Raw genomic sequence first — 24,043 nt, forward strand, 5'->3', positions numbered from 1 at the left:
TCAAAGTGATACACTCAGCCAATATATGCTACCTTGCTTCGTCTTTTCTATTCATATGTTGTGTCTTATTCACAGTTGAGCCTTACACCCCATAAACGTACATGCATACACGCATAATTCTTTTTCATTGTGAATCATCTTGTAGTCTTATAGGCAAAGTTATGAATCTCTTCACAAAATTGCGTCTCAGATACTCCCAGGTTTAGTCATAAATTGGTAAGGTATAATGCAATGCAATAATAGAATATAATACAACTGACTAACAGCAGGCCAAAACACCACATTCATTTTTCTAGCATATCTGTGTGGAAACTTCCACATTGTCTCTTTTTTATGATAATCTAGAGAGAAGGAAGGGAAACCATGTTACCAATTTCCCACTTTCCCATTTCTGATTATGGGGATGCCTGTCAAATCTGACCTCAGCCTTTCTTGACATGGGGAGTAGCTATCCTTTTTAATTTATAATACTGTTTTTCTTGAGGAAAATCTTGACCTCAGCCTTCTGCAGTGTATTATTGGCTCGGTCTGTGGACATGGTCTCCAGTTCATGTTGACCTGTGCATGGCAATATTTTAATTTTTTTAAAACATAATAATTCCTCAGGTTTTTAAGAAGAAATCAAAGAGGAGCTGCCAATCAAGAGATCTATCATGACTGGCAATCCATGTAGGAGACTCGCCTGGAGTGATTGTGAGTATTTCAGGGCTATTTTTGCATAGATTCCAGGTTTTCCCGGATAACTTTCAGTTTTGTTTGCAGCATTGAGGTGTGCATGCTGCTAGCGGTGTACAAGCCATTCTGAAGCTGTGCCACTCTCACCTGTGTTGTATATGAGGTTCTGAGCTGACCTTTCTGCATTTTTGGAGGAGGAAACTGGGAATGACTGTTCAAGTAACTGTAAACAGTGCCTGACTATATACAAAGCTCAAACAGCAAACAGCTGCAAACCTTCACCTGTCTCTCTCTTGAGTTAACATCTGTCCGTGCTGCTTTTGTATTGAGTGGAGAAGGAGGGCTGGTAAAACGCCAACCTCTACAGGCATGCCAGCCCAGCACCCTGCTTGTAGGACTGATGACTGTGAAAGAGCTGGTGCCAGTCTGCACCATATAGAAGCCTACCATCACTGAAAGATTATTTCTGGAGATATAGTCTCATTCCCTTTACGTATTATTAACTGAGGAACAGTCTATTTAATGAACCCTTGTAACCAGGTCACTTGTTGTAGTATTTGATCTTAGCAGAGACTTCTGATCATAATCCGTACTAGACTGAAGGTTAGTTTTTAGTCACTAAAGATAGAAGTACCCTTTTTTGTATTTTGGACCAGTTTGATCCATGCGGTACAGTTACAGTCAGCTTACAGTATATGGGCAATGGAGGACTGGGATACTCCAGATAATGTTGATGCTGGGGAAAATGGACAGAAATTTCAAAAGTCCACAGAAAGTAAACTTAGACACGGCAAGGTTATTTAATCATCTAGAGCCAGCTTAGCTCATGCGGAGTATTTTGGGAATGAACAGGAAGTACCAAAGTCCTCCTAGAACCTCTATGCTGAGGAACAGAGGCATTAGTGTTGTCATTGCTTCCATTTCTGCCTTAACCACTCTGGCTCTGGGCTGCCTCTGCTGCCAGTTCCAAGTGGAGCTAACCCAGCCAACTATATATCGCTGCTGAGGTACGTTCGTTGTTCTGTAGAACTTAAGATTAACCTGGACCCTCATATCTATGATTTCCTGTGCATGCACATGATCCATCACAGCCTGGAGCAGATACTGACAGAACCATTGTTTACTCTTGAGGTAAATGATGTGAGGAGAGGAAGTTTCACCAGCCTTGCAATAAAACCAGGATCTGCTGCTGGCGCTGCTATTGCTTATGGTAGCAGTTCAACATATAACTGTTAAGAAATCCTTGTTTATAGCACAATGCTTCTAATGTGTATGTAGTGATGGTCTGACAGTCTTTGAATGCCTATTATGAGTTCTGATTCCTAACACTTAGAAGAGATGTCTTAGGAACTGGAAGAATTGCTGTTCGGAAACCGGGCTTAGATTTCAGGGCTTGGATTTCAGCATACAAGAGACATTTCCTTTAATAAATTGATGGTAAATGCATATGGATGAATAAAAAGACATAACAGCAAGTAGATGTGTAGGACTGAGAGCAGCTTTCCAGATTAAGAACACTGTTCAGTATAACAAAAGAAAACAAGAGGTGAGCTATATGTGTACAGAGTACCATGGAATACAGGTAAAGAAAGGAGACAATTCAAGTGAATCATTTGGTTAAAGCATAAATGTTGTATTTCCCTCATCTCTCTGTACAACAGATGCCTTTGATTCAAAGCACAGACAAGATCCCGAAGATTCCCACAAGGCCCACAAGAAGAAATCAGAAGAGAAGGAAAGGAGACCGGCAGTCAGTCAGTGGGACACGGATGTACAACCCCTTGTTTCATCTTCTAAATGGCTTCAGCTTCATGGGCTCAAAAGAAACAAATTGTCCCTATCGCAGATTTTGTCACAGATTGGATTCCAGCACAGGAAAGGTATAAGACAAATCCATAATAGAGTAATAATAAACCCCCTGACTTTGAATAGTCTATAGGGTCACACTCATTTTGCACCCCAGTGTACACAGAGGAGATTTTCACATTGTCTCTTATCATAATGGCAGAAAGGGAAGCTGTATCCACAGTTACTGACATTGCCAGTTCAGAGAACTGAGGAACTCCACCTCCTTTTGAGCTGAGAAGGACTTAGGATCTGAGAAAGGTTTTCCTTACTCAACTGTACTGTTGCTTTACCCTAGGCTCCAGTTCAAATACTCTCCAATTTAGCTATAACTGGGAAATAACTTATGCCGCTGAAGCTGTTAGTCTTTTTCCTGCAAATAACGCACCATAAGATCTCTGTTCATTTTTAAATGGCAAATATAATGTATGCCATGTCATAATCTGTGATCTACTAGTTGATGATCAGGGCTAGCCAACCTGCTTGGAAATAGTATATTATTTCCAGGGATCCAGCTTTAAGGAAGCAGTTAAATTTGATTAGAATTCAGGCTGCTTTTTGTGCAAAGTCAGGCTATAGAAAAATGTTTCTTTGCAGTCATCTGACAGCTGGAGGGGAAGAGTTTGCTAATAATTATTAATCACTGCCATAATAGTGCTTTGCAGAGCATGGTAAGATATTCTTTTCTTTGAACAGCTTGTCGCCTGAGAAGTAGGAATTGTAATGTATTGCAATTTTTCTAGGTTGCATAATTTAAGATTTTGGTTGGCTTGTGTCCATGGGGCATTCAAAGATCAGCAGTGCAGATCTTGAAATCCTGTATGCTGTAGATGAAGAAGAAGATGTTAAGCAGGGTTAATGTTGTTAACACTGTAATTTTAGGAGGAGAACACACTAGCTTAGCAGGGCAACATGCTGTACAGAATAGCTGCTTTGTGAAGTTAAATATTCCCACCCCTAATGCTTTCCTATCAGTGGAGATACTGTAGATTTCTCACTACTGAAAGAGCAAACCGCGACCTTTTACTTAGTTGCACCCACTTCTGCACCCGTTTAGTTGTGTAAGAGAACAGCATTATCTGTACCAGATTTTGTATTTTATTTGATGGACAAATATTTGCAAGTCCTGTTGTGAGGTAAATGGATAATACGGAAGTTTAATTGCCTAAACCTTTCATTTATTAAAGTCCCACATAGCTTTTTGGTGTATAAATAATTAAATGTGGTTTTTTTCCCCACTTCTGACTAAACTGGCAGGGAGCAGCAAGAGTAGGGCTGCTCCATGGAGAGAAAATGAGCCAGGAGCCAAAGGGGATTGCAGCCCAGGCAGTGTCCTCATTGACCAGGATGCAGTCCTGCAGCATCTAAGCACCACAGTCAGAGCAGGGTGCTGCTGATAGCGTCCGCAGACAGTCCTGGACAGGGTGAGGTGATGAACCATGTGTAGGGTCCAGCCAGGGAGTGCAGCCAGGAGCAACAGGAGATGGAGCCAGAGACAAAACTGGAGACAAGGCCACAACATAGGTCTTAGAGCCACATCCAGGAGACAGAACTGTAGACAAGGCTATAATACGGGGCTGAAAGGTCTATCCAGGAGAGATGTCCACTAGCAGAACTTGAGATAGGTACACCTACAACACAGCTAAAGCAAAGACTGGGTCCCTAGGCCTGAGTGCCCTGTGACTGGAAACCCCAGGTGAGGTTGATCAGGGCTATCAAGGCTTGTTGGTACCCTCAGGGCCCCATCATAGATCTAGCCAGAAAAAATTGTAAAACCAAAACGTAATTAGAATTTCTCTCAAGTTTCTTAATGTCAAGAGTTCAATACAAATGCATGTGCCTCACACATGGATGGTATACACATCAACCTGAAAAATATCTGTTTGAAGTAATCTTTATGATTAGCAACTTGATCTTTTGTAACCTTTACTATAGATTATGTGACCACCTTGGGGAAACTTGTGGCTTCTCGGTATGCAGATGGTCTGTTTCCTCAATACAAGAGAGCACAAGATGGCAGCGTGTATAATGTAAGTGTGGCTGACTTGTGGTAACTTCCCTGTGCACTTAGAAGTTATTACCACTGTAGCAGAATGATGTGACTAAAATGTCTCCCTATGGCATGAAATACTTGCATTCTTTGTGAGAACTTTAACTTTTGATCAGTTTTTTTTCTGTTTTGTCAAACTGTTAGTGATAACAATCAGTGGTAGAGAAGCTAGATATCTTTTTCTTTTTTCCTTGCAAAGTCTTATGCTCTTGCCTTGGTGCAGCATTGCAGTAAATCTTTCCAGACAAGACTGCAGTTTCTAAGCAACATTTACCCTGTCTTGAAAGAGGGAACACTTAAAAAGAAGATGCTCAGCCGAGTTAAAAAAAATAAAATCGTAGTCAATAAAACAAATGGGGATGCTGAAATAAGAAGACATAATGCGCTGTCATTGCCGATGCAAAGCGCTGCTTTGCTTACTGCCAGCGGGTCACAAAAGGCTCAGTCTGCTCTATAGAGACAGCTAGCTGGATCTCTGCCCAGGCTCATGGTCTAAGGAATGTCTTAGCAACAGCTGCTGGTGGCCCCATTGTTGAGAGGATGGCTTCTGGTTGAAGAGGTACGCATGTGAGCAAGGAGGGGAGAGCATTAATTCATAAAAGAATTTTAAAAAGCAAATGGCTTGTCATTTTTTTCTGATAACTAGACTTGTTTTTGAGGCACAAGGCTTAAAAATGGGAAAAGAACCATATCAGGGAGTCTTTGCCCCTCATTTTTTTCCCATTAATTCCATATGAAGTAGCTACATAATGTCTTTTAATCTTAGGACATGTTGCAAGCAGTAGGAAGGACATTTCTGGTAGCATTAAGGTAGAAATGCCACTATACAAGATCTGGTGAGATCTCATTTAGGATATTGTGTACAGTATTGTGTACAGTTACTACAGGTTGAGAATGAGCAATTCAAACTAGAACAGGTACTGGGAAGAGCTAGTAGGATGAACTGCAATGGAGTGCTGATCTTATAAAAGGGCTTGGTTGATGTTGACATATGCAAGTAAGACTGAAGAAGACTGACAAAGGGTAGCATTATTGCCCTTGAATGCCTACAGAAAGGCAAACTACAGGGATAGGGAAAAGCTATAGTTTTCTATGCTAAAAGGCATGCTAGCCAAGAATATATGGGTATGAACTGCCACGAATAAATTTAGGCTGGACAGTCAGAAGTTTTCCAGCCCTCAGAGGAATGGGAATCTGGACTGTCCAACTACAAGTGAAGGGGTGGTACAAGAAAACTTCTTTATTTTAAGGTGGAGTTTCATTGGTGTAGTGCAATAAACTTCTTTGTATGCTTCTGGCTGTCATAGGAGGAAACTGGATTTTCTAAGTGCTCCTTCCCAGGCCTACATTCCTTTGGCAGACAGCCTGAGACTCTGTATCTGGGAGGCACATTACAGGGCCCTAGCTGATATTAAAGAACAGAGAAAAATACAAATAAGAGGAAGAAAAGTGCAGACTGACACACAAAATATCTTCTCCCTGAGAAATGTTCTTGTTTAAAAACATTTGTATCTCCAAGGTTTTGTATTTAGTCCCAGAAAGGTAGTTGGAGGTAGAAGGTAGCCAGTGAATTAACTTACATGGTTCAGAGATATTGGGTGAATGTCTTTACTGGAACCAGCGGTGAATTTTTAAACCCACAGATCACTTTGCATGGTGAATGCATATACATATATTCTTAGAGAGGGTCTGCTGGTTTTAATTTCAACTCTGAATCTAGGTTTTTCTTATTTTACTGATATGGTATGAGAATTTTTAGTTGTTGATTGCAGTTGTCTGAACTAAATTTGCCTAAGCAACTACCTGCAAACAGTTAATCTGTAATGCTGGGCATTGTTAGTGACATAATAGTACAAACAGGAAACATTTTACATTTTCCTTTCAAATGCTAAATACAAGGGGGAGATTGAAGTGCCCCAGAACCAATGCTCCCTTGTATTGCTGTACAAAATTTTAACTGCTAGTCAAAATTCTGGTATAAGAAGGTACAAAGTTTCTGTGCCCTTGTTTGTTCACCCATCTACTCTCCAGCCCTTTCTGCATCCTAGCCAGTGTTCAGCTCATTCTAATTGCTCCAGTCTTGAGACAGACAAGTCAGACAACCCACTGGCACTGTTTCATGCTCATATAAAAAGATTATGAAAAACAATTAGGACAAAATGCAGTGTCTTTTCTTTATAGCTTAGACGCATTTGTCGAGTATTTGCTCTTGAAATAGTGGAAGAAAAATGGATTGTTTTCACTGCTACCTTGGCTGGCATATCTGGCACTTGCAAACAAGCTATTACAGCTGTGCTAAGCTTGGGGCTGCATTTGTATTATTTGTTTTGATGTTCAATTTCTTTCTTTCCCTTATTTAAATAAAGCTGACAGCCAAAAAAGAACTGATTCTTCATTTTGTGGATTGTCTAATGGGAGCTATTGAGCTATATAAGCAGCGAATGGAATGGCTAACCAGTGAGAGCCGGCAGATATTTGGAGTGATTCAAGAACGGTGCATTGTCATTGTTTTGGATTTTGGCACTGCAGCTGCAGCTGAATTTGATCTATGTCGGGATGCACTTTCTATGGTACTTGTGGAACAGGTGACCCAAATTGCCAAATTCAACCTCATTCGGTAAGCAGAAAGAATCATAGAATCATAGAATAGTTTGGGTTGGAAGGGACCTTTAAAGCTCATCTAGTCCAACCGCCCTGCAATGAGCAGGGACATCTTCAACTAGATCAGATTGCTCAAAGACCCATCCAACCTGACCTTGAATGTTTCTAGGGATGGGGCATCCACAACCTCTCTGGGCAACCTGTTCCAGTGTTTCACCACACTCATGGTAAAAAATATCTTCCTTATATCTACTCTGAATCTACCTTTTAGTTCAAAACCATTACCCCTTGTCCTATCACTACAGGCCCTACTAAAAAGTCTGTCCCCATCTTTCTTATAATCCCCCTTTAAGTATTGAAAGGCTGCAATCAGGTCTCCCTGGAGCCTTCTCTTCTCCAGGCTAAACAATGAATTCCATGTCTGCCCACTGCTGGAGAATAAATAAGGAGTCACATATCATATAGACATGTGTTTGGATAATATGCTTTCTGTAGTGGAAATTGTCTTGATTCATGTCCTGGTAATATCTGTAGATTTTCCACCAAGTTTCACCCACAGTCATGCTGAGCTTGCTACTTCCATTTAACAGAAGACCATTGTTACCCTGAAGAACAGAAAAAGACTAACAGAACCCCAATACTGATATATGCCTTCTACAACTGTAGCACAGAAAAACAGAAAGATAAGGGGGACTTTGCAATAGCAGCAACGCTCTTCAGGCATGTAGGTATTACAGAGTGAAACAGTGAGGTCCCATCTGACTGCCTAGGCATTACAGGTTTCTGCCTTACAGCTAAATGTACACTGCCCTAAGTGCCATTGGCACAGGCATAATCATTTGTATTTCTATAGATTTCCATGGTCACAGAAATTAGTAGCAGAACTAGGAAACAATACTAGATTTCCATAACAAAAGACAAGTGCTTGTTCCCTAACATGAGTCAATGAATATGGGTTTAGTTACAAATTGTAGAAGCAGCTATTCAAATTTATGTATCTCTGCACAAATTCTCATATATACATAAAGGTTTGAACCTGTAAGCATAGGTTTGGACAAATGAATGGAATTTTGTGACTATGAAAAAAAAGATGCACAAATTAGGTCATATAATTTTAAAATTGGTTCCACAATGATAACTTGCAACTACTCTGTGATTCTTAAAGTTGTTTTACCCAAGGTTTGTCCTACAGATTTGATTCTGGTGCCCTGTCTTAATTCTCTAGCTTGTGATACAACTGAGATTTCAATCAAAAAGTAGAAAACTTCCATAGCTTTTGAGAAGCACATAAAACATTTGCTTTGAAAATGATCTGCAGAGCCAAGTCAAAATTGAGGCACAATAATTGTGTTCATCAATTTGTTTGTGCAGGAGAGAGACAAAGGACAATATAGCATATAAATTATTACTTTAAAAGAATCTTGGAAAACATACTTGTCTTTTAGATTTGCAGTAAACTCTTCAAAATAGTGCTTGATGGAATGTCACAAACACTGCAACCACTTGGTTTTTTATTTGCCTTCTGTCTTTTTATGTACAAATGGACGGGCATACGTGCTCATATACTTTGTACTTCTGTACTGCCATTAAGGCCAAGGCCTTGATCAATTAAAATATCAAAAAGCTTAGCATCATAAGTTTTATTTTGATGGGTAGATAAAGATCAGCCCTACTAAAAAAAAAGCGTGTCAGTTAAAATGGTCTGACAGAAGGTCATGCAGCAAGTTGTGGAAAGAGACCTGTGGAAGCCAGATCTTTTTTTCATACACATATTTTAAAAACCTGATTGTGTTTTTTTGTTCAGGGGAGATAGGAATTAGGAACTATTTTTAAAGTACTTTAGCTCTTTCGACCCTACTTTGGAAAGAGTTATCTCAAAAAAAAAATTCTTATAAAAATTACAGTATTTTTCTAAGGGTTTGTCATGGTTTAAGCCCAGCCAGCAACTAAGCACCATGCGGCGGCCAGTCTCTCCCTCCTCATCCCACGATGGGATGGGGAAGAGAATCGGAAGAAAAAGGTAAAAAACTCATGGGTCGAGATAAGGACAGTTTAATAGGACAACACAAGGAGAGAAGAAATAATAATAACAATAATATTAATAAAAGAATATGCAAAGCGAGTGATGCACTATGCAATTGCTCACCACATGGAACCCAACGCCCAGCCCCTTCCCAAGCTGTGATCCCCACCCTGGCCAGCTCCCCCAGTAATATACTGAACATGATGTCACATGGTATCAAATCTCCCATTGGCCAGTCCTGGTCAGCTGTCCTGGCTGTGTCCCCTCCCAGCTTCTTGTGAAAATTAACTCTATCCCAGCTGAACCCAGGTCAGGGTTTTATTTTTCGTCTACTTCTTTTCCTCTACTTCCTCTAAAAGTCTAGATTTAGTATCTGTGATTTATTGTAATTTTTACTTAAGAATATAAAAGAAGAGTAACAATAGCAGAGCTCCACTCTTTTGCTCTGTCAGCATTATTCTCACTATTTCTGATTTATACTTAATGTCATTTTCAGGGCTGCTCCGGATCTTATGAAGTGGCAACAGAAATCTACTCCTGTGTCTGAGCACACTGTAACGTCTGCTGTTACATGGCTCTGGAAGCTGGACCATATGACAGCTGCCAGCCATACCAACTCTGCTGAAGCCCTGCTGGAAGCCATGAGTGATGACGCAGTAAGCTCATATATCTTTTCAGAAGCCTCAAGTAAATCTAAGAATATTCAGTGCCAGACTGGCTACTGTGATTTGCCCTAATGAATATTGCAAAGATAAATATTAATGATGGCATTTGGAAAGGTGTTTTTTCCCCAAGTGTAGCTGCATACTATGTTTACTGATGGCCTGTTTATGTAAATGTTTATGTAAATGTACTGTATTTTGAATGCAGAAACTTGTTTATTTTCTTTTCTAGAGTACACAGAATAAGTAACATATTCGTTACTAAGGGAAAGAGAAAACATCTTTCTTCCCTTCCACTTTCTTTGTCATATATGTTTTTCAGGGCTTCAAGTTTATGAGAAAATTGCTAGTATCAACATTATTGATGACAGGGAAACTGTTTTTATTTTGTTATGTATCCAAAGTGCTCATTAAAACTATATTTAAAATCCAAAATAGTAGGTACAGAAATTTATTTAAGTATTAACTCATGGTAGGGGTATGCAAATCCTTCTTCATCAGCCAGGTTATAGCTAGAGTTTCTTCCAGGACAAAAAGCCAAAGCACGCACAGGTATTGCTGCAATTAAATTCTGTCTGTTTCTAGAAGTACCATATTGCTTTATTCATTACAGCAGAGTCACAGGATGTAAACCATATATGCCATCATTTGAGTTAGTCACTTAAAACTTGTGTTGTGAAAGAGATATTTTATGAAATTTGCTTACAAAGTACATGGTTTCAGTTCTCTAGCACCCAAATTTAATGGAAAATTGGGCCTACTGTGTGTGGACTAGAATCATTGCTTTTCACTGCCATTAAGATCCATCCCTGTTCACAGATCCAATCCTAACCTCTTTGTAAATCTCATTCTGAGACATTGTTTGAAGGAGAAGGTAAATTTGGCTTGAGTTTTCTTCTGGTTCCCTGTGCTGGTGGATTCTCATCCAGATGAACCTTGACGTTTGGAAACTGATATTAAAAAGGAACTGGATGAGGAACAAATTGTGCAACAGTGAGATTTTTTATGACTGCTTTTTTAAATGCCTCCTTCATAAATTTTATTGACATTTTCAATTTGCAGTGTATTACTGATTTCCTGGTGGGAAAAGAAAAAGATCGTATTTAGATTTCAGTATTGTCTGGATTAAAAAAAGGCTTGTTGGACCTGGTGGGTCTGCGTATGAATAAACAGAAATTAAAATCTGTCCAACAGTGAGAAGTCTATTATTTTTTTCCAGCCATTGGTGGGCTAATGGGTAGTCAAAGGGAGTCAATTGTGGCAGGTGCTCAACATAAAACAAACTTCAATTACTCCTAAATACAGTCATTATCATTCATAACTGACAGTTCACTTGAGTGCAAGCTTCACTGTACTTCAGGCAGGGGGGAGACCCCATTCAGTCCTAGGTAAAAGCCGCATACTCACTGAACAGTCGTAAATGACTCATTCCTCAGAACTGGCTTCATCAAGTTGCTCCAAAATAATAGCTCTTTTTTCCCTAGACTTGGCTCTTCCTGTCATTCCTTTAGCTGAGCTTTTCTTCCCATGTGTGGTGACTCCCTAGATTTCCTTTCCTCATGACCTGTCAGTCCTAAGCTCAAGATCATTCTGCTGTAAAGTTGCAATCCTTTGAGCACTACCTGCCACAGATGCATCCACAGCATTCAACTTATGGTTCTGTACACGTGCCACTCTGCAAAGTGTGGGTCACCCATCCAAAACACACCTCTCCACCAAGGTAAAGACTGTGAGGAACTGTTCATACTGTTCTCCTTCCTGTTCTTGTATGAAGTTTGCTTGTTTAGACAGATGCACAAATTATAATTTTCAAAATGTGGAGGACTAAATGGAAAGGTTTTAACTTTTCCCCATTAATCTGTAAGGAATATTTCCTTTGTGGTATGGTATTGCTGGGTTTGTAGTTAAGTAGAATGAATTGTCGGTGGTTAGCAATTTTGTTTAGTTTTCTTGTGAGGAGTTGGTTCTGCATCAGCTATGCCCAAGAAATGTTAGCATTTTTAAAGTTGCAGAAGCAGGCAGTAAATCCTTTGGAGGAAGTGTGAAAATTGATATCCTTATTGAATATCAAGTTTATGAATTAGTAGCAGTCTCAGGAGGGAGGGGGGAGAAGATGTGAATCTGAAGGAACACAGGGAAAAGTGGTGGTTCAATATGCATGCATTCCCCCAGGTCAGGAGCCTCTTCAGCAAAAGGAATAGGAAGAAGGTGTTGTCCAAGGACTGGGGTCTCAGCTGGGAGAGCTGTATGCATGGTTGGGTAGCTTTTTAGCTAGACGAAACAGAGAGGGGAACCTTGTAAAACTCAACTAAAGCACAGATAGGTGCAAGAGTTCTTTCATTTTGTTTCTCTGCACCTTTTTCTAAAGCAAGTAAGTATTTTGTCAATCTTGCACTTTAATGAAACACATTCATTCTTCTCTTTAACTTTAGTATTTGTCTAGCATTAACAGTGATGCCAGGACACCTGGCTGACCACAGACCTGCTTGCTCCCAAGGCAGTGTGGTCTGTAACTATGGGCCCTGCATCCCACATGGAGTGACTTGCCCCCTCTATAAGATCTAAGGGATGCCTGAGGTGGCAAGGTGCTGCTTTGTTAATTTGCCTGGTCTAGCCTGAGATTGGGTTGCTGCTTGGGAGAGATGTCTTCTAGTGCTGAGGAATAGTCTGAGTATTTGTGGCAAAAGGTAGAGGAGGGACAGAACTTGAAATCCAGAAGTCCATGTCAGTTTATATCAACACGCTTATGATGTGGGACAGTACGGGGATCTTACAGCCTGGAAGCTTCAAGTACAAACTGGAAAAAAGATGTTCATGTGCCATTCTGTTGACTCAGGGAGCTGAAATATAGATCAGTATCAAAGGCAGTAGTGGGAATGCATGAACGCACTTACAGGTGATACTGAATTTGCTTTACTACTGCATGAAATTATGTGGGTGCATAAACATTTCCTCAGTGCCATCCCAGACTCTAATAGTTGTCTTCTTTTTTGTGGTGCATGTCCCAGGATTCCTAGTTGTATTCAAGTGTATTTTTTTCAGTTAAACAGCTATTTATCAGTTGGTATGTACCATGCCATAGGACTGATATGCTATGCTTATTGTCTTGAACATCATCATGGGATAGCTGTTGTTATATTTGTTTTTAATGATGGTGAAAATGCAAGAAACATGCTTACCATGAGGATTGTTAGCATGGACAAGTGCAGGTAACATCAAATCCCTCATAATGTAATACTCAAGCAGTAACTACAAGACATCTCATCAGCTTCTCTCTCTTCTTGCAATAACATTTTCAGAATATAGGTGTGTGTGGTCATAATAAACCTGCCAAGCTCCCTTTGCCTTGGGAAGTATAAAAATTACGAATTATCTGTAAATTCCAGCTGTAGCATTCAAAGAATGATGCATCTTTCCTACCCTCAAAATACATGCTACTGGTAAAATTATGTCTAGTATAAAAGTTCCTACTGATTTTCAGCCCTGGCAAAGCACCAACATAGCATCTCTCTTCATAAAAGTGGAATGTGGCACAGAGCCTTGTCCTAACTAATAATACAGTTGTCCTTCCTTACACCTCTCTTTGGTTTCAGTTAAATTCTGTGGAAAGGGGCTTGCATTGGCAGAATCAGACTCAGGGGCTGTGGGCCAGGTTCTCTTCTCAGTTCAGGAAATTTTCTGTGCACTTCATTTGAATTACTAGCATAAATGAGAGGGAGAACCAAAGATCTGAAAATCTTATAGGCCAAGTAATGCATTGGTTCTACTAAATTTTTCTACTAGTACTCAGCACAGGACGGTGCTTGAGCAAGTACCAGGCATCTATGTAAGATAATGTCTTCCAATTACCAATTTTTTTTCTGTTTAATGGCAGGTTGAAGCCGTTTACTACTTTGCTGTGGGTGATGTTCCAGTGGACACAAAGCAGCTACTCCTTGAGAAGGTTTCTGATGGCCCCTGTCCAGTCAACACTGTATCTTTCAATGCCAGGGAAGATGAAACAATTATTTTTCTGAAAGAGTTGAGCCGCTTGGCCTCTGGCAGGTATGACAAAGAAGCAGCACAGTAATGATTTCAGTACTTGTAAAGTGCTTTGCTGCTAGGAATGGTATTGGAAGATACCTGAATATAATCCCTGTTTTACTCATGAGGAAATGAGACAAAGCAGTTCAGTAAGTGATCTGGGGAAACTGGGGAAATAGTCTAAGAGATATGACTAAAATGCAGGACCTACTTGAACAGACCAGCTTCTCTCCACATACATGCTCACTGGCTTGCAGAAAGGCCATTCCTTTTTTATACCCTAAATTGTCTGTCATCTGCTCCTTTCTTGAAGTCTGAAAAATTGTTCAAGGGAAAGGGTCACAACATAAATCAAAACAAGTTTTTTATTTTATTGCTTTGTATTCTGGTAAAATCCACAGGCACCAGCAAAGGATCTAGAGTTTTGTTGGATCAAGTGCCATACAGACATGTACTGAAAAGGTAATGCCTGTCCTAAATGGGCAGTTCCTGGAACAACAGAAAATTGATGTGGTGTTATCCATCAGGCCTGGTTGTGTGGAAATGCAGTTCTGTACCATGCTCTCTAGCATCTATTTGGTATGGTTGGTGGAAACTGATACATTCCACATGGCTTGTTGGCTCCTTTATCCTGGGAATCAGCTGTGTGGTGAGAATCAGCCTTCAGTAGAAAGGGATAATTAAACTTTGATCTTGATTCTGATATCAAAATAAGGAAAACAAACGAATTAACACAAAACCCCACAATACCAAACTCATGCTGAACAGCAGGAGGGCAGTAGGAGTCAGTAGGTGTTTGCTTAACAGAAGTCACCGTACAGTTACAGAGCTGTGAAAAGGCTGCTAGCTCTTTCTGTTTCACTGTTGTTTGTGCAAGAGTGGGAAGACCTCCAACAGTAGAAATTTCCCAAATGACAGCAGAGCAATTGGTAAGATGGCAGCTGTTTAGCTCTTTTATAGCCACCTGTGTTTAGAAGTAGCTTTTAAGTGTCTGCCAAAAAACAAGACTGTGGGAAAGTGTTATGTTTGGTCTGGTCTGATGTGCGCCTCAAATGATTGTGGTCATTTAGAATCATGGTACCTCCGTGATACCAGGTACATTGCCAGTCACCATCCTTCATTTTCTTTTGGCAGTGTTTTTGCCTCCTTTATAAAAGGAAAGTGAATGTTGCTTGTGTGGTGGAGGAAGAGGCAAGAAGGCTTGTGGCAGGGAGCTGAGAGGAATTGTTTTGTTTGATATGATTCCCACTATCTTCTTTTTACATGAGTCTGGGTTTGGTGCAGAGACTTATTGGGCCAATTAATATCTTGCTGGTAGGTATTTGCCCAATAACTGTCTATAAGTTTAAGTCAGCTTTCCCATAGGAATGGCCAAGTTCATGGGCTTTTCATGACTTGAGCCTGTTTTGAGTGTAGTTCTGTTTTAGAAATGCATCTTTTTTCTGCTCTGAGAGCTTTTCTGCTCTGACAGTGAGGGTAAATGAAGTCTGCTTGACTTCCTGATTTGTATGCCAATAATGAAATAAATGTTCCTGTTAGGCTTTCAACTGGGAGGATAATCTGGTAAAAAGGTGTTAGTGTTATCTCAGACATCTCAAATTACGTGCTTGCTCAGCGTTTTAAAAGCATTAATTAAAAATAGATTTCCAGGAGATTGAAAAGGAAGGTGCCTCAGAGTAAATGATACCAAAATGAAAGGATGTTCTTCATAAGAAGGCTTCAGAATGTACATAAATGTATATAAAAGGTTTGATAATATTCATAGTGTTGTAGTTGAAGGTTTAGATATCTTGAATAGAGAAGCAAATAATTCCAAATTTGTACACCACTATGATCTTGCATGTGTGACATACATATTGTTAAAATTAGAAAAGTATTTATGTAGTTTACGTACTGGTGAAAACTCATTTTGTATTACAGATTCCATGCTTTTGCTGAGAAGAATGACTATAGAGATGCTGCTGGACCTGCACTAAAATGTGAAGAGGATGGAAAAGGTCTACTTGCCCTGAATTCCAGAAAAGTGAAAGGGCAAATGCCACTAGGTAGACAATATAAAAACCAAGATGATACAGATTTTCTCAGTGAGGTTTCAGAATAAAATGTAATATAGGAACTCACTAAAGAAGCCTTCTGTAGGCATGAGGTGAGGACAGGACTGACCAAATGGAAATTCTGTGGGTGGGAAGGAGAAGGAAAGGAAAAGAGAGAAGAGAGTAGAGGATGTGCATGTGAGAATGAAAGAGAAGTGAAAAAAGGGAGAAGAACAACATTTATTTAGGGAGATGAAGAATGGTACTGGTGTGCCTATGCCAGTGACCTTGTGGAAATGTATAGAGAAATGGCAGAAAGGAAGAGGAATAGCGTGCAAGACCATCTGATACAACAGCCACATCAATAAAAGCCTAGTTCATACATAATATAAGGGGATTAAATCCACATGAGGTTGACTTGCTTCTCTCAAGATCTGAATTTGTCAGAAAGACAGGCAACAAGCACAGTAAAATAACCATAGAGAAGGTGCAAAGGCGGGGGGGAGGGGGGGAACTGATGAAAAAAAAAACCCAGGAGGAAACAAATAACAGAAAGAAACAATTTTACTGGGGGGTGAAGCTGGACAGAAAGCTCTCAGGGTGTTTCTTAACCAGTCACAGTGATACTTCCTCTGGGTAAGTCAGCCTTACTGTTCAGTGAGACTGGGCTGGGGTTTCAGCCAGGTTGGGAGGACACGAGCTTGTGGTGTGAAGTGAGGCTGTGTATGTCAAGTCCAATATCTTCATCAGCAGGACATTAAATTAAAAAATGATTTCTTTTAAATATCAGGAAGCATAAGACCCCTTCATTCTAATGGGTCACATCCCCATTATGCTGGGGGGGCATTAGTTGCCTCAAAGGTAGAATGGTGTTATCCTCTTCTTACTGCTAGGGAATGTATGGCATAAGGTGGCTTTAGTCACTCACCTAAGGTCATTTGTCAGTCTTGGACTAACTGGCCTATATTTCCTGGGTTATAATCTAGTTCCTTGTGTACTAACCTATCCTTCAGCAGGACCGTGACTATAACAGTATGAGAGAACCATAGTGGGGGGCCAGAAATAAGAGGGTGAGGTGTCACCTGTTTTTTTTGCTTTGAGAAGGGACACTCAAGCTTCACCCATGCAGGGTTTAGAAACCAACAGCAGAATATGCTCCAAAACCCTATCTCTCATTTCATACTAATTCAGAGCAGTATAATGATTGCCTTCAGTCTGCTATGAGTTCTTCCTTGCTGAACCCCATCTGGGGGTGTGTGTGGGGGGAGCTGGCTTCCTCTTTCCCCCAGCAGTCAGTCTGTTTCAATAGATGGGCCTAGAGCTCCTGTATGACTGAAATTACTTCCTCACCACTGTTTCTAAAGCTGAAAGCAGAACAGCTTTAATCACTCAAAGGGCAGTAATCCCCTTGAAGTGCATTGTCTGTTGTGTCTTATTGCTATTATGGAGTAGAATTTACACATTAAAGAGGAACACAATTAGCTTTCTGCATTTACTGGGTATTATAAGCAGAGTCATGACATCACTGGCAGCCAATCAGAGGGTTTCAGTTGTATGCAGAATCTAAAGTCCTTTCAGAAAAGAAAACACATTGGAGACATTATTCTGGTCTGTATCTGCTGTCTCTTGTTTCAGAGACTCCTTCAAGGGTATAGAAGGCAATAATAACGAAAGTGTCAATTACTCACTAATGGGCTCTGAAACTGGTTCTTGGATGTGTGGCATAAACTATACAAGGAAATAAATAGAGAATGAATCAGAGATTTAATCTTCCAAATGTGGTGGTTTTTTGAAAATAAGGGGAGGCACAGGACTATTTTGATTATGTTTCTTTTTGTGCCACAAATGCAACAGCTGGAAACTGAACCTCATCATTATGTTTTACGGACTGGAAATGCTGTTTTAAGGACATCTGGTAGTTTTCTGTGTATCCACTGAATAGCAGCATTTTGCAAATATAGGATACCTTCATGGTCACTCTTTTTTATCTGCTTAACCAAAACAAGTCGGAAGTGAACTGTTTAAAACTTTAGATAAGAGCTCCATTCTCCCCTGTTTTGCATCTTGAGCAGTCAGTTAGAAAGCAAGCGTGAGAAACTGCCAAATTTGAATTTTTGTTTACATTCATTTTGAGTGGGTGCTCGAGATCAAAACAGGTGTAAGCCAGTAAAGAATTAAGGTCCTTATGTTGACAGATTCAGATTTACTTAAGGCAGAGAAATGCTTTTACATAAAGCCTAATTTCACCAATGTGGTGATATGTCTTCATCCAGCGCTGATTTTCCTATTATCACTTCTGCCTACATTCTTTGTGTAGCTTCTTCATCTGCAAAAAGCTGCAGAATTAAGCAATCCTGTTATGTAGTTATAAGTGGAAGGGAGGTGAAATTTAAGTTGGAACTTGAAGACTTAGAGGGCAAGAGATAGTGGAAGCTGTGGAGAAGAAGGTTCTTGCCAAAAAGGGGCACAGTTGTGTCATCTGCTTGGAGTGACAGGGAGATAAGTACTGAACAGGGCTTGAAAAGCAATGGTGTTTTGAACTAGATCCTGAAATGAATAGTGGGTCCTCGTTGGCTGAAATAGAAACAACAGTAAATCTCTGGGCGGTGTTTTTCTGTGTGGTGGAATAGATTTGCTGGGATGTGTAAAGAAAATGCAAATGGACCAAAATGAGGATTTGACCGATGTGACAAATCCAGAGAGGGAAGTGTCTGACCTCCTTGTGAACAGTGTAAGGCTGTATTCTTAGGTGTGCTTGATTTTCCACATTTACCTGATGGTCACAGGGAAAATTTCAGGTTCCTGTGTGTAAAATGGGAAGCATAAGAGCACCAACCTCCTGTATGACATTGAAGTCAATGAACTGTGTACTGTTTATGTACACAGACATGGGAGAGACGGAACCCTTCCTTTGGAGAGCCAGGATAATGACTTAAGTAGCTACTTTGCCTACAAGCTGTTGCAAAGATCATTGCCTCTGCTTTTTCCTTGCGTGTGCTTTGTCTAGTCTTAGCAGACTAACCTTGGCCTGGCAAATCTCTTTGCTAATGTGTAGAGAGTGATGCAGATAGCCGTTCTGCGATACCACGTGGGATACAAAGTTCATTTGCTTTGTCCATTTGCCCAGTAGGAAAGGGGCAGGATCGGGTTGTGGTGAGTTTCAGTGCTGCTTGACCTGGCAGGTATGCAGGTAAAACTGTGTACTCCCCTCTTGTGCTGCTTTGTACCTCCATTCGTCTCCCTCTAATTGGGGATTTTAAAAATCAATGCTTGAGGGAATATTGCTGTGTTCTGCTGCCACGTAGAGGCTGAGGAAGGGACCAGCAGTCAAAAAATGAATGCCCATCTTGCCTTGCAGGCAAATGAAGTTTGAAATAGATCTTATTCCATTATATTTGGATTTGCTTGCTTCCATGGTCTAAGTCAGATAATCAGAGCAGTAAGAAATGCCGCTGTTTTCCATGAGTTGCTTTTGCATTGGTATTTGCTTGATGTTTCAAAGATATTGTGGATTTTGCAGGCTTTTTTTTATTTTTTAAATGGGCTTTTTTTCTCAGCAGGTTTTGTATCTTGAGTATGAAATCAAATGGGTTACAATGACTTGTCAAACTGGATGAGTCTGTCTGCTGGGATGTGTGGAAAAGCTGCTTCTTTTAAGATTGCCTGACAGTGTTAAATAACTGGGAAATGGAAATGAGGGCAGTTATGAGTTTCCATGTACATGTACAAGTGTGTTTGTTTTCTCTTAGACCTACCATCTTGCTTCTCAATTTGCCGGTGTCAGCAAAATGCTCCTACCCCTTGCCACAGGCTCTCCCCACACTCTTCCTCATCCTCTTCCTCTTTTTCAGGGCCTCCCTCCTCCAGAGCAGAAATGCCATTTAACAGAGGGCAGGGCACATCTGAAACATAACCCAGCGTGAGGTGGTGAGAGCAGAAAACAATCAACTGTGCTCGGCACAAGCCAGTGGCAGGCAGCAGGGTGTTAAGGCTGGTTCCCTCCTGCGTGTTTGGTGGCCGGCCTCTTGCCGTTGCCATGTGGTGGTTTTTGAGTTGGAACCAGGGGGTCCCCAGGGGTCTGGCCGTTAAACTGCCAGCCAGGGCAGCTGGGGGGGGGGTTCTTTCCCTCTGAGGATAAAGCAATTTTTTAAGACGATGTCTTTCCTGGGATGCAGGTGCCTGAAGGCATGCAAGAGTCAGTGGGCCTGGAGCAGTTAGGGACTGCACCCCTCCATGGGGGTGACTTTCAACTGCCTTTTGGTTGGTGGCCCCCAAAAATGGCACAGCTGAGGTGCAAGTGCAGGGAATTTAAACCAAAGAGAGGTTTGTGCTTTCTTGGTCATTTTTCACTGATGTGCTTTGTGGGACGGGCCACAAGTTGAGAACCGCACCTATGCATTGTATGTGTATGTGCATTTTGAGTTTGGGAGCTCAGTTTCGAAAGGCACAGCTTTTCCTTCCAACTGCTCATTAGCTGGAGAGGAAAATAGGCCAAGGTGGAGGTGAAGGTGAGCCTCCCGTGTAGAGAAAGTTGCTACGGTTGTCAGTGCTTGCAACATCCTCTCCCACTTGAATCCAGGAAAAACTGTTGCCAGATAAAATGTTTTCTAAGCAGCTTGACCTTCACAATGTGCAGTTGTATAGTAAGTGTCATCAAACTATTTACTTTGAAAGTGCATACAGTTTTACTTTGCTGTGCTGCTTTATAAATAAGGAAAAAAATACCTTCTTGTGTAATACCAATTCAATACACATATCTTACTGGGGACAATAAAAATAATCCTGTAAACCTGATGAGTCCATAGCACCAATTTAAGGAGAAACAAAGCAACACAATGATATCATCAGTATTGTTTTGAAGGTAGTTGAAATATGCATATTTCTTTCAATATTTTCAAACATAATGTTAAAAATGTTCATAAAATTATATCTAGATCCCAGTATTTGATAGCTTATGGAGAATATCCAGATTTAGTTGGAGAGAGCCCCACTGGAATTGCATCCTTAACAGTTTTAAACTTAGAAATATGTGCAAGTGTGGTTTGGATGCTGTGTTTTGTGCTTTTAACTGGGACAGCAGGTGTGTGTATATATATTCAATGACACCCTACTCATCAGAAGATCTCTAGCTCCCTACTGGCTGGAATTTTGCCAATGCTCAGATTTTGTATGTTTTGCATTTCTGGGGAGAGATTGTTTATAAAAGAAAAGTTGACTTCTTTCTGAAGTATTTGAACAGAATACTTTTCTTAAACTTAAAAGGTAATGATAACAGACTGAGGTTTTTTTCTCCCTTCTGTGTTCTATGTTGTGGAATGATCTGCTTTACTAAAGCTTTTTGTGATTTAGGAAATGTTGATCTTTGTCCTAATGGCTGAAGCAGAGTTTTTTGAAATGCAGGATGGTCCCAGGAGATGGCAGTCTACAATAACACATTTCAAAATATTTCTTGGAAACTAAAAGCATTTCACAATTAAAATTGAATTGTTATTTTGTAAAATGTTCATATAACTATTTCAGGGAAGTTTATCAGAGAACAAAATGATCAACTTGGTTTGTTTACTGATAGCCTACTTTAGTAGCCAGGTTTGCATGTCTTATCTTTTATACAGTGAACCATCACTGCATATTAACTGAACCACTAGATGATAAGATATAGTTTGCCTTGTTCAGCATCTTTATGTGCAATTCAGTAATAGGTTGTAATGTATAATAGGTTGTAGTCTGCATTTGTAGTTAGGATAGCTCATGATTCAGTTTTTCTGTATTGTCCTATATTGCAATTTAAACTCTGGCACTTAGGTATACATGGTGCCTCAATTTTAATAATTGTACTCTACTAAATAAATATATATTTTATTTTTTTTAATCAAGACAAACGTAATTATTGAGATTGAGAAAACCTTGTATCAACTCTAGCTTTGGATTTTTCCAGTTTTTTGAGAATATAGGCTGATAATAAAACATACTATTTTTTTTTAGCATTTATTTATGACTGTTGAGAATTGTTAGGATGAAAATAAACTTATATTAGCAAAATTGCATCACATACTCTTCAGGAAAAGAAGATCTAATTTTAAATAAAGGTATTTATTTACTTTAAGGGGGTTGAAAGAGTTGAAAATGTCTTCTCTTTAAAGTTTCAAAGTTGGGTCTAATATTTGGAGCCAGCTTTTGCAATGAGGTCCAGGGGAAAACATGTAAATTTCTTTCTGGAGTTTCCTTATTTTTATCTGAGAGTGTTAAAAAGGATTTGCTTCCATTGTGGGAACAATCTGTGGCCAACTCTGGAGGTTACTTCTACCACATTAAGCACCTCTCATGTCCTTGTGACAGCTTTGAGCCCTTTTTTGAAGTCTATCAAAGAACAGCACTTGTCACTGCAATGGGACCGCAAGTAAACAAGGTTATATGGCAACATCTGGATGAACCCAATGACTCTGTGGTAACTGAGGAGTTATAAAAAGCAGAAATTGTCTCAAAATGTCAAGTCCTATTTATGATTTCTTTTGCAGTAGCTGGTGTCCGTGAAGATGTCTTTTTGATCTGGAAGGAGTTGGAGGAAGCCAGGAGTACAGTGAGACAAGTTCAGAAAATTTTATCAGAATCTGACCAGCCTGCCTCTCAAGATGGTATCATTTCTGTTTCTTTCAGAAGAATTACCATTATATTAATGATCAATATTTTATTTGTGAACAGTTTTGATTACATGTCAGTTTGGGGATGATTATCTTAGAAATGTCTATATACAGGTAGCACTAATACTTGACATCTAAACTTAGGGTTGCTTAAAACTTTCCAACTTTTCCTCTGTTTATTACTGCTTAAACTTGCTGAACTTTAACAGCTTAGACTGAAACACACCATTTTTAGTTCATTTTTAGTTTAGAAATTGCCTAGATTTCAAGATACTGAAATTCATTTTTTGTGATCTCTCCCTCTCTGTCTGGGCCAGTAAATCTTTAATTTTATTCTACACAGTGCTGGGGAAGTACCTCATCTCTCTCCCATGATGGTCTTTTTGGGATAGCCTCCAACCTGGTAGCTAGTTCATTCCCCTAAAAGGGAAGAAGTGTGATTTTGAATTCTCTTAGTCAAAGGTAGAGGACTGAAACCAATTCTGGATGAGTGTTCTGACAATTCTTGTGTTCAGAAACATGGAGGAACACCCACACTGCTTCATTAAACTAATAGTTCCCACCATTATGTTTGGCCTAGAACATGATCTATTTGTTGTTCTGTGCATGTTAATTGGATTGAGCCCTACTGGAGACAGAAGCATAGCCGGTTTCTGAATCTCTGGAAGGCTTAAACAGGGGATGATGAGAAGCTACTCAGCCCTGCTAAGACTGAGGTGCACTTGCCATGCTCTGGAGCAGAGTGATCACACTAACAAGACTTAAATACTGAAAACTTAGGAATCTGTAGAGTCTAGGCAGCTACAGTGTTGGACTGCAACTAAGGGGGGGTGGATTTTCAGGATCATAGCTGTGATCGTCAGTGCCTGTATTCTGCATTAGTCCCTGGTTTTAAAATACTTATGTGGTGTCTGATGGTATTTTTTGCATAAGTTGACACAAGATTCAGGTTGAATTAGCACAAATCATCAGTGATTTTGTGTAGCTCCAGTATTGTTTTTGCAGTGCAATTGCTTTCGCTTTGGCTAGATGGAGGCTGGGGCCAGATGCCCTTTTCTGAATCACCTGCTGAGGAATGCTTTGTACAGTCAGTTGGTCAGTCACCTGAATTCTCAGTGGTGTGTTGAGATGTGTGACTAGGATGGTGATGGTGAAGATTTGAAAGTGGGAACTTTCTCTGCCTGCACTTGGTTTGAACAACTGTCAATAACATAACTGCAGGACTTAAGCTTGAGTTTTTTTCTTCTGTGAAGGCATAACATAGTTCTTTACACTGATAATAGCATCTTCTGAATTAGCAGGACTTCCCGTATGAAGTTAAACAGCTATACCTTAATGCATATGAACAAAAAGACCACAATAAAGCTGCAAAGGTAGCCCTAATTTCAGTGTTTGTTTATGTGTTCCTGACTATGCAGCTTTAATGTTCTTCTAGTATTTGCCTTCATACATAATCACTTCATAAATAAATTAAAAGAAATGAAATTACAGTG

General features: G+C 40.0%; 1 protein-coding gene across 1 annotated transcript in view; it reads left to right on the plus strand.

Moving 5' to 3' along the window:
• Positions 1 to 653: 653 nt before the first annotated feature.
• The window catches only part of VWA3B (von Willebrand factor A domain containing 3B), a 70,662-nt gene continuing 47,272 nt past the window's right edge, over positions 654 to 24,043 (plus strand). The window contains exons 1-8 of the mRNA XM_075057242.1: positions 654 to 693; positions 2,337 to 2,555; positions 4,456 to 4,550; positions 6,937 to 7,187; positions 9,691 to 9,850; positions 13,731 to 13,900; positions 15,800 to 15,924; positions 22,428 to 22,544. Of these exons, the coding sequence (XP_074913343.1) occupies positions 654 to 693; positions 2,337 to 2,555; positions 4,456 to 4,550; positions 6,937 to 7,187; positions 9,691 to 9,850; positions 13,731 to 13,900; positions 15,800 to 15,924; positions 22,428 to 22,544 (1,177 nt within the window). The remainder of the gene's footprint in view (positions 694 to 2,336; positions 2,556 to 4,455; positions 4,551 to 6,936; positions 7,188 to 9,690; positions 9,851 to 13,730; positions 13,901 to 15,799; positions 15,925 to 22,427; positions 22,545 to 24,043) is intronic.

The sequence above is a fragment of the Buteo buteo genome, chromosome 25 (assembly GCF_964188355.1).
Source record: "Buteo buteo chromosome 25, bButBut1.hap1.1, whole genome shotgun sequence".
NCBI classification, from domain to species: Eukaryota; Metazoa; Chordata; class Aves; order Accipitriformes; family Accipitridae; genus Buteo; species Buteo buteo.